The sequence below is a fragment of the Myxine glutinosa genome, chromosome 2 (genome assembly GCF_964187855.1).
Source record: "Myxine glutinosa chromosome 2, kmMyxGlut1.1, whole genome shotgun sequence".
Lineage (NCBI taxonomy): Eukaryota > Metazoa > Chordata > Myxini > Myxiniformes > Myxinidae > Myxine > Myxine glutinosa.
In genome coordinates, this window is record NC_136262.1 from 142,635,022 (window position 1) to 142,651,833 (window position 16,812).

General features: G+C 44.3%; 1 protein-coding gene across 3 annotated transcripts in view; it reads left to right on the top strand.

Annotated features, from left to right (window-relative positions):
* Positions 1–16,812, top strand: part of CCDC186 (coiled-coil domain containing 186) — a 188,966-nt gene that overhangs the window by 73,671 nt on the left and 98,483 nt on the right. For all 3 annotated transcript variants that reach the window (XR_013622393.1, XR_013622394.1, XM_078771761.1), the window contains exons 9-10: positions 10,762–10,848; positions 10,952–11,094. Coding sequence is in view for 1 of the 3 variants with exons in the window: in XM_078771761.1 (XP_078627887.1) it covers positions 10,762–10,848; positions 10,952–11,094 (230 nt within the window). In the remaining 2 variants the exon portion in view is untranslated. The remainder of the gene's footprint in view (positions 1–10,761; positions 10,849–10,951; positions 11,095–16,812) is intronic.

Genomic DNA, 16,812 nt, shown 5'->3' on the forward strand with positions numbered 1-16,812 from the left:
CTGGGAAGAACATGGCCGACCTAAAAAAAAAAATTTCATAATATTTTTTTACCATATTTTTACCTCAGTGCATTTCAGCGAGGAATATTGTCGTGAAAATCAACCACAGACACGACTTGTCCCTTGGGTAGGTTTAATATCATTTAGATCTGTGGTAACATCCTGTAAAAATACATTCATGCAATAGACATCAGAATCGGAGTATTATAAGGGCAATGTCCGATATCAATAGGCAAAGCAAAACAAAACAAGTGCAGCATATAGGGGCGTACATACCATTCAAACTACAGGACTATATGTCACAGTAAGTGTCGCTGGAGTGTCTTTGCGCCGCGGTTGTCCCGGGTCTTATAGACGCCCCCTTTAGTGGGATAAGCGAGCACTCCTGGGTTCACTTTCAGTAAAATTCCACTACAAATATTATGCACGGAATCTGACCGGTGGCAGAGCAGCGCGCTGATACGCTCAGAGCGATCACGTGATGTTCCTTGCCGCCATTAACTCAGTTACGCGTTCGCACGTATTTCAGAGCGAAAAGTGATTGCGTTTTTTCACATTTCAGCGAGGAACATTGCCATTCACACCACATAGGTTTTTTTTCCTTTCATCTTTAGATCCATTTTTTTTTTCAGCGAGGAATATTACACACGGAATCTGAATCGGTGGCAGAGCAGCGCGCTGATTCGCGCTCATTGATGACGATCACGATCACGTGATGACATGATCACGTATGATGTTCGTGACGCGATCACGTGATGTTCCTTGCCGCCATAAACTCACAGCAAGTAGCATAGATTTTAGCATGATTAGCATTTAGCATGATTTAGCATAGATAGTAGCATGTTTCACATAGATTTTTTTTCAGCGAGGAATATCATACACGGATTCTGACCGGTGGCAGAGCAGCGCGCTGATTCACTCAGAGCGATCACGTGATGTTCCATCCCCGCCGCCAGTTGGCTTCACTTTTCACGGAGTATGAGCGTTCTATATATTTTCAATTCAGTGCGCCCGACTCGCTCACGTACTTGATTTGTGGCATAGACATGGCCATTGGGCCTTCACGGTGTAATTTGTATGAGGCTTTTGTCCGAGTGAGCTTGAGTCGAGAGGGCGAATGTACGGGTTGGGAATATCCGGGTCTCCCTTCCCCCACCCGGCAACGCCGGTACTGGAGGGCGTCACAGGATCGGTGAGTCTCCAAAATCCGCTTCGTGCTGTTGCGAAGATTCAGGACGATGTTGCGATTGTTGTGCTGCTCTCCGACCATGAGAACTGCAACGTCATTGTTGACTGGCCCTCCCCTTCCCTCCCCCTTCCCCTCCACCCTACCCCTTCCCCTTCTCCCCTCCCCCTCCCTTTTCCACTCCCCTCCCTTTTCCCCCTCCTCCTCCTCCTCTCTACTTCCCCCTCCCCCTCCCCCCTCCCCCTCCCCCTCCCCCCTCCCCCTCCCCCTCCCCCTCCCCCTACCCTTCCCCTCCCCCTTCCCCTCCCCCGTCCCCTCCCCCCTCCCCTCCCCCTTCCCCTCCCCCTCCCTCCTCCCACCCCTCTCCTCTCCCATTCCCTCCCCCTCCCCCCCCCTCTCCTCCCCTCTCCTCCTCCCCCTCCCCCTCGCCCTCCCCCCTCTTCTCCCTCACGTTTATACACGGAATGCCGGGTACTTCCCCCCCCCCCTCTTCTCCCCTCCCCCCCTCTTCTCCCCTCCCCCCCTCTCCTCCCCTCTCCCCCCTCTCCTCCCCTCCCCCCCCCCCCCCGTTCCCCTCCCCTCCCCGCCCCTCCCCCGCCCGGCAATGCCGGGTACTTCTGCTAGTTTAATATAAAACTGAGTACATGAGTAACTGAGTACCTTTTATGAAGCTGAGTATATATATATATATATATATATATATATAAACAGACTTGGCATTTAATATGGAATATTTTTTTTGTGGGGGTGAACTTACATTTCAAGATGTCTTGGAACCAAAAGTTCATTGGAATTATGTTGAAATTATTCTAGATTTTGTTAATGTGACCTTTAAAAGAAACAAAAACCACATTTGACATTTCGAAACAAATAAATTGATCCTTGAAAGTCAAGAACAAGCACCTGAAGTCAAATTGATCCTTGAAATAAATTGATCCTTGAAAGTGATTTAAACTGATATCGAACTCAATTCATGGACAGTACTGTGTTAAACTTCTGTACGTTTTCCAGAAGTATCTCTTTATTTTGCACATTAGCCAAAAAAATTTTTAACAAAAAGAAAAGTTAAATTACGACTGGGATTACGGACAGTAAAATTACAGTTCAGTACTTCGTGTAACCCCACGAGCATTCAGGAGAGCACGTACACGTTGAGGCATGCTGTTCACGAGATTTGCCAAGGTTTGGACAGGAATCGCTTGCCATGCAGTGACAATAGCCTGCTGCAATTCATGCACAGAGGTCGGCTGCTGGTCCAAGTGGTCGATTTGACGCGTTAATTCTGCCCACAAGTTCTCCATCGGATTCATATCTGGGGACATGGCAGGCCACTCCATGTGCTCTCCACCACGGTCAGCAAGAAAGTGTTGGATCATGCGAGCACGATGAGGCCGTGCATTGTCATCTTGGAAGACAAAGTTTCCTCGAAAGGCTGCACGAGCAAATGGAAGCAATGTTTCTTCCAGAATGGCCCTGTACTTGAACTGGTTCAGGTTTCCATTCAGAACAACCAGGTCAGTTTTGCCCTCTGCATGAAAAGCAGCCAAAACGGTCACCCCACCACCTCCAGCTTGGACTCTTGGCACGATACAATCTTTGTTGTAGGCTTCATGCACTTGTCTGTGCACTCGGAGGCGGCCATCTTGACGATAGACCAGAAATCTAGACTCATCACTGAAGATCACGTGATTCCAGTGTCCTGGCTGCCATTGACGGTGCTCTCTGGCCCACTGCAATCGGCGCTGACGGTGTTGTCTGGTCAGGCGTGGCTTTCTCAGGGGACGCCTGGCACAATAGCCTGCTTGAACCAGTCGTTGGTTGACTAGCCTTCTGGATACAGGCACATTTGTCAGTTGCTGCCACTCAGCCCTAAGCCGATTAGCTGACTTGGTACGGCCATTGCGGACTAACCGGTGCAGCTGGCGATCATCCCTCCTTGTGGTTCTGCGGGGACGTCCTGTCCTCGGTATTGGAGTAGGGACACCCCTCTGAGCATTTCGTTTCAGGATCTTTGACACCTGACCTTGAGTGATGCCATACTGCCGAGCAATAGCACGCTCTTTCATGCCGTAATTTCGTAAAGCCACCACTCCATGACAAACGCATTGTCGAGTTGACGGACCATCTCCAGAGGAAGCGGCAATAACTTTTGGAGACGTGCAGCAGTTGTTTTCCACTAATACAGAACGCAACAACCCTTGTATACCCGACTGTGAAGCCAATCGTCAAATGCACCTGTCGTACATTTTGCCACGCCACCTGTGATATAATCCTGTTGTTGACGTCTTGCTGCGACAGACAATCAGTGACATGGTTCTTTTGACAAATAAATCACCAAAGCGTAAAAGAAACTCACCAGATTGATATACTGAGTTAAGAAAGTAAACCCAAGTCAAGAAAAAATATATATTCCATATTAAATGCCAAGTCTGTATATATATATGTATATATATATACATATATACATACATACATACATACATACATACATACATACATACGTACATACATACGTACACTACATGGCCAAAAGTATGAGGACACCCCTTATAGTTCGTGGATTCAGCTGCTTCAGCCACACCCATTGCTGACAGGTGTATATATAATCGAGCACACAGCCATGCAATCTCCATGGGCAAACATTGGCAGTAGAATGGGTTGTACTGAAGAGCTCAATGACTTTCAACGTGGCACCGTCATAGGATGCCACCTTTCCAACAAGTCAGTTCATCAAATTTTTGCCCTGCTAGAGCTGCCCCGGTCAACTGTAAGTGTTGTTATTGTAAAGTGGAAACGTCTTGGAGCAAAAACAGCTCAGCCGCAAAGTGGTAGGCCACACAAGCTCACAGAACGGGTCTGCTGAGTGCTGAAGCGCGTAATAATCGTCTATCCTCGGTTGCACCACTCACAACTGAGTCCCAAACTGCCTCTAGAAGCAACGTCAGCACAACTGTTCGTCAGGAGCTTCATGAAATGGGTTTATATGGCCAAGCAGCCGCAAACAAGCCTAAGATCACCATGCGCAATGCCAAGCGTCAGCTGGAGTGGTGTAAAGCTCGCCGCCATTGGACTCTGGAGCAGTGGAAACGTGTTCTCTGGAGTGACGAATCACACTTCACCATCTAGCAGTCCGATGGACGAAACTGGGTTTGACGGATGCCAGGAGAACGCTACCTACCCGAATGCATAGTGCCAACTGTAAAGTTTGGTGGAGGAGGAATAATGGTCTGGGGCTGTTTTTCATGGTTCGGGCTAGGCCCCTTGGTTCCAGTGAAGGGAAATCTTAACTCTTCAGCATACAATGACATTCTCGATGATTGTGTGCTTCCAACATTGTGGCAACAGTTCGGGGAAGGCCCTTTCCTGTTTCAGCATGACAATGCCCGCGTGCACAAAGCGAAGTCGATACTGAAATGGTTTGTCGAGATCGGTGTGGAAGAACTTGACTGGGCCTGCACAGAGCCCTGACCTCAACCCCATCGGACACCTTGGGGATGAATTAGAACACCAAATGCGAGCCAGGCCTAATCGCCCAACGTCAGTGCCCGATCTCACTAATGCGCTGTGGCTGCATGGAAGCAAATCCCTGCAGCAATGTTCCAACATCTAGTGGAAAGCCTTCCCAGAAGAGTGGAGGCTGTTATAGCAGCGAAGGGGGGAACCAACTCCATATTACTGCCTATGATTTTGGAATGAGATATTCGACGAGCACATGCGGTTGTGATGTTCGGGTGTCCACATACTTTTGGTCATGTAGTACATGGTTTTTTATATATATATATATATATATATGCATATGTATACAATAGACATACAGTACCTATAGAAAGTATACACCCCTTTTAAATTTTTCGTATCTTGTTACCTTATAGCCTGGAATTAAAGTGCATGAAAGAGCAGACTTTTTCCACCTTTATTTACACATCGTAACCCACAACTTCCAAGTGAAAAACAAATTCTACAAATTTTACAATTAATTAAAAATACAAAAATAGAATATCCTGGTTGGATAAGTCTATACCCTCATATAATATCAACTGTAAATTAGCTCAGGTGTAACCAATCGCCTTCAAAATCACACACCAAGTTAATTGGCCTCCACCTGTGTTAAATTGTAGGGATTCTGGTTATTTCAGGATAAAATTAGCTGTTCCTGTCGGTGTCCTCTGCTGGGTAGTGCATTTCACAGCAAAGACTCAACCATGAGCACCAAGGAGCTTTCAAAAGACCTCTGGGATAAAGTTGTGGAAAGGCGCAGATCAGGAGATGGGTATAAAAATATTTCAAAGGCTTGAGTATCCCTCTGGGCACAGTCAAGACAATCATTAAGAAGTGGAATGTGTATGGTACCACCAAGATCCTGCCTAGATCAGGCCGTCCCTCCAAACTGGAAGACCAAGCAAGGACTGGCCTTTATGGCAAACACGTCACTGTGTGCATGTGACAACAATATTCCAAGCACACCACAAGTGTGTCCTGTACAAGAAGGAAGCCATTACTCAAAAAAGCCCACCTTGAGTCCCATTTGAGGTATCCAGAAAACCACTCCGGATATGCTGAAGCCATGTGGCAAAACGTTTTGTGTTGACAAAACCAAGATGGAACGTTTTGACCTAAATGGAAAATGTTACGTTTGGTGCAAACCCAACAGCATATCACCTAAAGAACATCGTCCCAACTGTGAATCATGGTGGTGCCAGCATTATGTTATTGGGATGTTTCTCATCAGCAGGGACTAGGGCACTTGTCGGGATAGAAGGGAAAATGGATGGAGCAAAATAAAGAAATATCTTAGAGGATAAAGCTGCTGTCCTCGACAAGAAAGTTGAAATTGGAGCGGAAGTTCACCTTACAGCATGACAACGACTCAAATCACACAGCCATAGCTACACTGGAGTGGCTAAGGAACAAAAAGAGAAATGTCCTTGAGTGGCCCAGTCAGAGACCCGACCTAAATCCAATCGAAAATCTGTGACACGACTTGAAGATTTCTGTCCATCAACGCTCCCCACACAACTTGACTGAGCTTGAACAGTTTTCTACAGAATAATGGGCAAATATAGCCCAATCAAGGTGTGCAATGTTAGGAGATACCTATCCCAACAAACACAGCTGTAATTGCTGCTGGAGGTGCTTCCACCAAGTATTAACTTGTGGGGGTGGGGGGGAGGGGGTGGACACCTCTCCAACTAAGATATTACTGTTTTGTATTTGTTTAATTTTCTGAAATTTGTAGAATTTGTTTTTCACTTGGAAGTTGTGGTTTACAATGTGTAAATAAAGGTGGAAAATGTCTGATTTAATGCAATTTAATTCCAGGCTATAAGGTAACAAAAGGTGAAAATTTTCAAAGTAGGTGTAGACATATAATAATAATAATAAATCTTTATTGTCCCATATTCAGGGAAATTATTCTTTGGTGACATCGTAAGTTGATCATCATTAAAACATAAAACACAAAGGGAATAAGAAAACAATATAAAAAGATATAAAATAAATATAAAATATGGAAGATGGACTAAACAGCAAAATGTCTAGGAATTGTCTAGACATGTATATATTGATTTATTTAGGGGTCTTTGAGAATGTTGTAGATATGTTCATAGTTCTAGGACTGCATGTTTGTTTTGTTTTTTCCTGAGCTGCACACATTGCGTCACTAAAATGATTTTGGCCATCATAGTACCCAGGGGGCCAAACCAGTTTTTTTTGGAAAAACAGACACTGCGTGCTGTAAAAGGTTGGCTGCCATAAATCATATCTATATATATCTAGGAACAAAATGTATATGGACAACCTTGCCAACAAGCTACTGGAAATCTGTAGGAAGCCTCTATACAACATGACCCTTTACGCGAATATGGCGCATTCAGCGGCGATCATCCATTGTGGTTTATCCATGTTCCTTGAGCAATGATGAAGGAAAAACTTAATTTTAACAAACCAAATATATCATAAATAAATTGTTATTACTCCCTGAACCATTTACATCTCAATATCGAGGCATATTTTGGGCAAAGACGAAGCACACATAATTACTCTGCCTTCATACAGAAGCAAGATAATCGACATCTCGGCATTGGAAGACTTTGCAGACGAAGATCAAGGTCCCGCTCGGATCACAGCAGATGTAATCAACCAGGCAAAGGAGCTTGTGGTCGCTGTATATACCAACAAGGGTGATAACTTCGAGGGCTCAGACCTTGGGAAGCTCCGAGTTCACAAGTTCCGAAACAACAAGTCAACTCTGCTGAAGCTGCTGCTGCCCAAAGAGAACGCATTCCAACAACATCTCAAACATGTGGCGTTGGCGACTGCAATGGACAAGTGCTCACATTTGCAAACCGAGTGTCGAACCATGTGAGGACATTGGGTGGGCCGTGGGTGATGGAAAGCTGCTGCCAGTGCAAGCCACACACCCGACCTGGCCACAGCAGCAGACGATCTCCTGTGGCTGCTCCAAGGGCTGCAACACAACTGCTGATGTGGGAAGAAGAACATTGCCCGTTATATAGGCTGCCGCTGTCAGGGATCGAAAAAGAAGTGCAGCCGTGCCCACTACACTGCCACCTTGACAGCAGCAGTGAATCAGAAAGTGATAACAAACAGCACCACAGAAATGCGTCTTCTAATGTTACGTTCACAAACAAAACAATTAAATTCAGGATTGAGCGAACATTTTGAACAATTCTTTAATATTTTTCCCCAAAATATCACTTGATATTGAGATGTAAATGGTTCAGGGAGTAATAACAATTTATTTGTGATATATTTGGTTTGTTAGAATTAAGTTTTTCCTTCATCATTGCTCAAGGAACATGGATAAACCATAATGGCTGATCACCGCTAAAGGCGCGGTATTTGCGTATCGGGTCATTTTGTTTCGAGGCTTCCTATCGATTTTCCAGTAGCTTGTTGGCAAGGTTGTCCATATACATTTTGTTCCTTGATTATATATAGATATGATTTTTGGCAGCCAACCTTTAACAGCACGCCATGTCTGTTAAACCCATTTGGCCCTCTGGATATAGTGTAATCTTAAAAAGTGTTTGTATTAGTCAGGTTCACTATGTTAACAAATATAATTTCGTTCAAAATTTTGGTAGATTAGCAAAACTATACATTTTTGGAATATTCAGAGCATGAGGAATCCAAAAATTAATGTTTACATTTGCGTAGACACCTTTGCGAAAATGACTCAGGACAGTGATTTAGACAGTCAGGTTCACTATGTTAACAAATATAATTTCGTTCAAAATTTTGGGATTAGCAAACCTGTACATTTTTGGAATCTTCAGAGCATGGAGAATCTGAAAATCAATGTTGGCATTTGCACAGACACCTGCATGGCCGCCATTTTGGATTTTCAAAATGGCCGCCATAAAATACATATTTTGCGCGATCTCGGCTTCTAGTCAACCTAGAGACTTAATTAAATATGCTAATCCTATGTTTTCTGGGTCAAGGAATCCAATAAAGGCCTCAAAATAGTGCTCAGGATTATAGAAAAGCAACAAACAAAGGTAATTGAAAACCATTGTCTTTATATTTGTGATATAACTGTATTATATAATACATGATATTGCAAGTCCTTTGAAGTTATAGGTTGTTATAGGAAGCTATAGGTAGTATCAGATTGAACTATAAGTCCTATACACAGGATCTACGAGGTCTATACCGTTCAGGAATATGCTTTTACAGATCTTCATCACTGTCCTGAGTGTCATTTTCGCAAAGGTGTCTACGCAAATATAAACATTAATTTTTGGATTCCTCATGCTCTGAATATTCCAAAAATGTATAGTTTTGCTAATCTACCAAAATTTTGAACGAAAAAACATAGTGAACCTGACTATATGTTTGAACATCCATGTACTCCTGAACCGTTGGACAGAATGAGTTGAAAATATACCCAGGATGTGCACAGGGAAGTTTTCGGCAGTAAAACAAATTTGTGTTCGGAGGGTGGAGGAGGATGGCAATTCTCTCTATCGAACTAGATGGTATTCATCGAATACTTACCCTGCGCATTGAACTTGGTGCGAGTGAACTCTTTTGTTTTTGAAGGTTTTTTTTTTTTTCTTTGATCCAATATGGCTGCCAGACCACGTGACATAAATTTATATTCTCTAATAGAATTGTTGCGTAGATCACGCTCAATAAATTTCAAAATGATCAGACTATGCGTTGTCCCTGTCAAATTATGACGTCATAATTATGGCACCAATGATGTCATCATTAACAACTATTCCCCATATGGAGTTCTTTACAATGAGCCATGTTTCAATTTTTTTCCATAAAGCGGTTTTGGAGATGTAGAAGTGCAAAATTTTTCGATTTTTCCAAGATGGCGCCTGCACAACATGACCTATGACGTAATAATTATCATTGGAATATTTAAAAGGAGGAGTCGCTCCTATGATGAAAATATTGTGTCCATCAGACCAACAGTTGCTAGGAATTTTTTTAAATTATAATCGGATAAGTGTATTTGTCGAATTATGACATCATAACGAAGGCACCGATGACATCATCATTAACATCTCCTATTGAGTAGTTGACAATGAGCCAGGTCTCAATTTTTTCCATGGAGCGGTTTCAGAGATATAGAGGTGTGAAGTTTTTCCAAGATGGCACCTGTTCCATGAGACCTATAACATCATAATTATCACTAAAATATTCTAAAGGAGGGGCCCTCCTATGGTAAAAATTTTGTGTCAATCGGACCAAGAATTGCAGAGGAAAAAAAATTCATACTGATCGAATCAAGCATTGTACTTGTCGAATTATGACGTCATAATTAAGGTACCGATAACATCATCATTAACATATCTTATTCCCTAAGGGGAGTACTTGACAATGAGCCGTGTTTAAATTTTTCCCATGGAGCGGTTTTGGAGATATAGAGGTGCAACGTTTTTCGATTTTCCAAGATGGCGCCTGTACCACCTGACCGATGCCGTCATAATTATCATAAAAAAATTTTGACAGGAGGAGCCTCCCATATTCTGAAAATTTTGTGTCCATCGGACTAACAGGTGCAGAGGAATTTTTTTGGTCATACAGAACAGATCAAGCATTGTACTTGTCGAATTATGACGTCATGATGAAGGCACCGATGACATAATCATCAACATACCTTATTCCCCAAGGGGAGTACTTCACAATGAGCCATGTTTAAATTTTTTTTCATCGAGTGGTTTGGGAGATATAGAGGTGTAGCGTTTTTCCAAGATGGCGTCCGTACTACGTGACCTATGACGTCATAATTATGAATAAAAAATTCTACAGGCGGAGGCACTCCTATGATAAAATTTCATGCCATTCGGATCAACGGTTGCCGAGAAAATGAATTTTAAAAATGCACGCACGTACGCCACACGTCTATAACCGAGTGCTTCACCCTGCTTTTCGCTTCGTGCAGGGTAAATATGTATGACATAGCGCCGTTCCTGGTGGGTGTGGGTAATACAAGTCATACTAAAATATGACGAAATTATCCCGTCAGTAAGGATGAGTTATTTGCTCGTAATTGACAACTGTAATTAGCTTACCTGATGAACCATATTGTGCAGCTCCAAGGTTCCAAGATCATGGAGTTGGAGTACCTCAAGAGGAATTTCCTGGAAGGTGTGGATGAATTGCGTACCCTTCGCACAAAGGTAAATCTTAAATCCTGCTGGACTTCACATATATGTGTGTATGACTGTATGAGGAAATCTGTAGCTTTGAAAACTCCAAATAAATGCCTCTTTTTGCCTGAAGGTGCACTGTCTGGAGGAAGAACGCCTCCGCACAGAAGAGGAGCTGTCCAAGTACCGGGAGATAATCAACAGACAGAAGGTGGAAATCCAGAGTGCCCAGGATCATTTAAGACGCGTGCAAGAGCTTGAAGAACAGCTTCAGAGGTGGGAGGAATTTACTCGCCTCGCTGGCTCAGTGTCGCTCATTTAAACCTCTTATGGAAAAAAGCTTTACTCCTCCACAAGCATTCCAATCTATTTGTTGCATCAGCTCTAGCTGTGCAAATAACTACACAAGTGTGGCATTTGTGCGTCCTTTTAAGTGTGCAAAATATAACTTCCTTTTCCCAAGCTGAAAGGGCTGATCAACAGAACTGTAGATTTCCTGTATTATGATTACATTTCTTCATGATGTGTTTTGAATGATTTTCTGTTTCCAGCTGCTCCATATTTTGGTCCGTGCCCCGAGGAAATGGATTTATTTTCCCAAAACACTTGGATGTTTAAATACCGAGGCGTGCAAATTCCCACCTTCCCACGGAAAATTGAATGCGCAGTATCCCCGCTTATCATCCCGTTCTTTTCCTTGGCAAATGCTGTTGAACAAATGGCCATGGAGGCTTATTTTCGAGAGGGAACTGGGACGCTAGGGAGAGGAGAGATGGACCAGGATGCGGGTGGGTGGGGAATGGGGGAAGGGGACAGAGGAGCCAGGACGCAGGGAGAGACGAGAGAGGGGCGCGGAGGAAGCAAGGAGGGGACGGAAGAAGCAAGTGGATTGACATTCAATTGGGAGATGCCGAGCAGGGGCCGGTGTGGGAGAGGCTGGAGCGAATGAAGGGAAACCCAGGTGTGGAGATTACGTGTGGGAATGCCGGGGGGGAATTTGTCTCCGTAGTCCCACACACGACAAAAATGGTTGGATTTCAGGATTCCAAGGGTGGAGAGACAAAGACAGACATCAGGATTGGGATGGCAATGGCGATTAAAGTCACCAAGAAAGACATCGCTATCTGAACGTTATTGTGGATGAGGCAAGAGTTTTCGAGACATCCAGAGATGGAAAAAGGTGTTTGGAAGCAAATATGTGGGAAGATTGAACCTTTTTATCTTGCAGTTTTTTTTTGCATTAAACAGACGGTATAAGGAAGGAATTATAGGGAGAATAATAAATGAATGATAGTTTTTAAGGCCATTTTCCCCGCTAGAGCGGGGGTTAGCCTTGCAGGCCCCATGACAATCATGGTTCCCTGTTTGAGGCAATGTTTTTATGGCCGGATGCCCTTCCTGACGCCAACCCTTGGTCGCCTCTTACGATGCGCAGGGATACGGTGTACCTATTCTAAACCGGGGTACACACCGTGATCATTCATCCCAGCAAGCTGGTACTAAATTTGCCGACCTCGGAAGGATGACAGGCTGAGTCAACCCCCCTGGCGTTAATTCAGCGATCGACCGGGATTCGAACCCAGGATCCTAGGATCCCAAGCCGGCACCCTAACCGCTAAGCCAACACCAGGCATGAAGGAATTATAGGGAGGATGGTGAATAATGGGACATAGATGATGGATGGACACATGGCGACTGGATATGGGAAATGGTTGTAAAAAGGAAAAAAACTGATAGGCCCAAAACTATCCGAGCCTGAGATCGAGGATCTAAATAGATAGAATGAGCACATAAAAATACACAGGAGCGGCACTCAATAAAATGAGCAATCGACACAAACGGATAACAAAATGGAGGTCAGCCCAGATAAATCCAGAGCAATAATCTATCTATTTGGAAGCAGATTACACAGGACCAAAAGAAGCGACCACAACCAGGAAAAACAGAAACTGTAGTCTCAAGGCAATGGAAGGAAGTTTTTAGCTTGCATTGCGTGCTCCATTTGATTGATCGTCCCTTCGATGTGGAAAATGTTTCAGGGGATGGTGTGGGTGTGCGAGGGAAGGTGGTGTAACTTTTCACTTATGGTTTGTAATAGGTCTTGGTAAATTATCAAACAGTTGTGGCAAAAAGCAGGTGCCAAATTCTCCCGTTTTGCGGCATCTTGCATGCTTCCTCCAATTTAATGTGGTTTGACTTGCAATTTGGAAAGGATGATGAGCATTGCTTGTTTGCTGATGCACTTTGAATCTTTGTCGTCCAAATCATCAATGGTGTTTACAGTTTTTAGTGCTTAAATACATTTAGCCATGTTCTTCCACCTTTTGTTATGTCCTAAAATAATGTTGCCTTGATCCTTGATAAGTGACCACTGTCCTTTCTCGATTCCACTGCAGAGCAGGAAGTTGTGGGTGTATCACTGAATCTCCGGCACATGGATTTTGTGCTGCTAATTCTTTCCAAAACCGAGAAACTTCCCAGTTTTCCTCCTGGCAGAATGTCATTATGGAGTGGAACATAACTTGTTTTTTTTCAGCCATGGATACTTCCTGTTATCTCTTGGGCCTTTTCTGAAATTTAGACTTGCAGCCAATCCGGAAGGTAGCACAGTATTTATTTTCAGCTGCTTTTCAAAGTTGATTACAATTATGATTGAAGTTTTTTTGAGTCTCCATACAATGAAACAGTGTTGTTATATTCTACATTTTACATAAACAAACTTTCCCTTTCCATTCCTTTTCGTTGTCACACACATAAATCCCTCTTTTGCCTCTCCTCCATATAACCCCTTGCCTTCTCCCACTTTCCTCTCGCCTTCTCCCACTTACCCCGTGCCTTCTCCCACTTACCCCTTGCCTTCTCCCACTTGCCCCTTGCCTTCTTCCACTTACCCTTTCCCTTCTCCCACTTACCCCTTGCCTTCTCCCACTTGCCCCATGCCTTCTTCCACTTACCCTTTCCCTTCTCCCACTTACCCCTTGCCTTCTCCCTCTTACCCCTTGCCTTCTCCCACTTACCCCTTGCCTTCTCCCACTTACCCCTTGCCTTCTCACACTTGCCCCTTGCCTTCCACTTACCCTTTTCCTTCTCCCACTTACCCCTTGCCTTCTCCCACTTGCCCCTTGCCTTCTTCCACTTACCCTTTGCCTTCGTCCACCTACCCCTTGCATTCTCCCACTTACCCCTCACCACCTCCCATTTACCCCTTTTCACTTCCCATTTGCCACTCCCATTCTCCAAATTACCCCTCGCCACCTCCCATTTACCGTTCACATCCTCCCAATTACCCCTCGCCACCTCCCAATTACTGCTCCCATTCTCCCAATTAGCCCTCGCCACCTCCCAATCACTGCTCCCATTCTCCCAATTAGCTCTCGCCACCTCCCAATTACCCCTCGCCACTTCCCAAATTACCCCTCGCCACCTCCCAATTGCAGCTCCCATTCTCCCAATTACCCCTCGCCACCTCCCATTTACCCCTTTTCACTTCCCATTTGCCACTCACATTCTCCAAATTACCCCTCGCCACCTCCCATTTACCGCTCCCATTCTCCCAATTAGCCCTCGCCACCTCCCAATTGCAGCTCCCATTCTCCCACTTACCCCTCACCACCTCCTATTTACCCCTTTTCACTTCCCATTTGCCACTCCCATTCTCCAAATTACCCCTCGCCACCTCCCATTTACCACTCCCATTCTCCCAATTACCCCCCGCCACCTCCCAATTACTGCTCCCATTCTCCCAATTACCCCTCGCCACCTCCCAATTACCCCTCGCCACCTCCCAATTACCCCCCGCCACCTCCCAATTACCCCTCGCCACTTTCCAATTACCCCTCACCACCTCCTAATTACCGCTCCCATTCTCCCAATTGGCACTCCCATCCTCCCAATTACCTCTACCATCCTCCCAATTACCACTCCCATTCTCCCAATTATCCTTTGCCAACAACCCAAATAATCTTGCTATTCCTTCATTTTCTCGTTTTATCATTGGGAGAGAGGAAGACAAATGATGAATTGCGAAAGATGATGGGAATAGAGCCTGTGATGGATGCTGTGAAGAGAAACAGGTTGAGATGGTTTGGTCATGTGTTGAGGAAGGATGAAAGTGACTGGTTGAGAAGAGTGATGGAAATGAATGTAGAAGGAAGTAGAGGACGGGGAAGACCGAGAAAGACTTGGCTAAAGGTGGTGGAAGAAGAAATGCGGGCAAGGGGGTTAACAAGGGGAGATGCAGAAAATAGGGCAAAATGAGAAGATTGTCATGGGGACCGCAAGGCTAACCCCCGCTCTAGCAGGGAAAATGGCCTTAAAATGCCTGTTGTTGTTGTTGTTGTTGTTGTATTCCTTCATTTTCTCAATATTTTTTCCCCTTTATTTGGTTCCGTTTTTAACTTTCAACCATCTGGACTTCATCCCATATTTGTAATCCTTCACATTACTCTGTCTGAACACCTTGTTGTCCAAAATCCCACATCCTCCACTTTTCTTTATTTTTCTATTCCCATCGTAGTTGTGCTTTCTTGAACTAGTGAGCTTTTTGCCTGTCGAGGTAGACATGTTCCTGGCTAATTTTGGAACATCCTCATTTAGACTAGAGGCAAAATCTGAAAAGGGGCCTAGAAATCACTTTAGGGAGTACGGAATGTTAGGAGCTGGCATCCATGTCAGACTGTTAAAGTGGTTCATAGTGAACATATTTCAAGTGGATGCCCATCAAATTTGGCCTTTTTAAATATTATACAGCCAAAACAAAGTGGCCGCCATTATCGAAAACTCTGAAAACTCCGGATTGTAATAAAATTACACAACTTTGTATTTATACAGGATAACAATGAAATTTGCTGTATTTGGACATATTATAATAATACACACATCTTCCTCAAACGATCTAAGTGATATTTTATCTATTTCTTTCCCTATGGAGAGACAAACATGAAAAAATGCTCTGAAAATCTAAGAAAATTACATCTTGATGCATTATATTGAGCTTGTACAAATGTACGGACATACTTTGATGAAGTTCGTTTGATTTCAAAAAAAAACTGTGTTGGGATAATATTAACATCAGTCTTCGGTGGTGTAGTCCAAGTCATCTTGGGCACTGTTCAAAGGATTCCGACACGTTCCGTCAGCGCAACCACAACCAGCGGTACATCTTAGCTCCTTAAGACGACAACTGCATCTGTGAGATTCGCAATTCTTACACTGGCATTGTGTAAGCTTGAGGTAAACCTCTGGAAATGGTTTATCACTCATCAAATGAGGAAGTATATTTCCAGTTGTACCGTCCTTGTTCCATCCATTTCCCACCGGGGAAGATATATCTGGTTGTGCGATCAGTGAAGAGAGCCAAATTGTACACTGATGGTGTGCTCGCTTGATATGCAGCTTCAGAGAAGATCGGGTTGGTGGCAACTTCTCTGGTTCTTTGTGACCTTTGAGGAACATTTTGAAACGCACGTCATTGATGTTTGTGTTGTTATCATTGTTTGAATACAGTCTGCAGATGAAGCTCTCTACATCTGTCAGTGTTCTTTCAGTAAGTGTGCCGCGTCCGAGCCCGTCCAATAAGGGACAGTTCTTGATGAACGTTTTCCATGCTATTGTTTTGCCAATGCCACAAAATTGACTGACTGTGTCGCAGCCCGAGAGGGCATGGAATGCTGGAAGATTGTGGCGGGGAGCTGGATCAAGGTCTACAGCGTGCACAGCAACAAAGCTCCGTTGCTTCGCTGTTCCCGTTTGCAACCAAAGCTCTCCAGATAAGTCACTGGCAAAGTGAACGAGGAGAACAAGGACGTCTGTGTCCCTGGAACAAATGATCAGACGCTCAAACCCAAGATCTGTCACAGACTTGGCGTGTAACAATATTCTGGTATCAGCTTCATCGTGGTTTGATTTGAGGGAGTTGACGTCCGTTCCACGGGATGACTCAACCGCCGGTCGGTCATGGAATCCGCCAGATGTCACGACTTCACGATTTGGTTG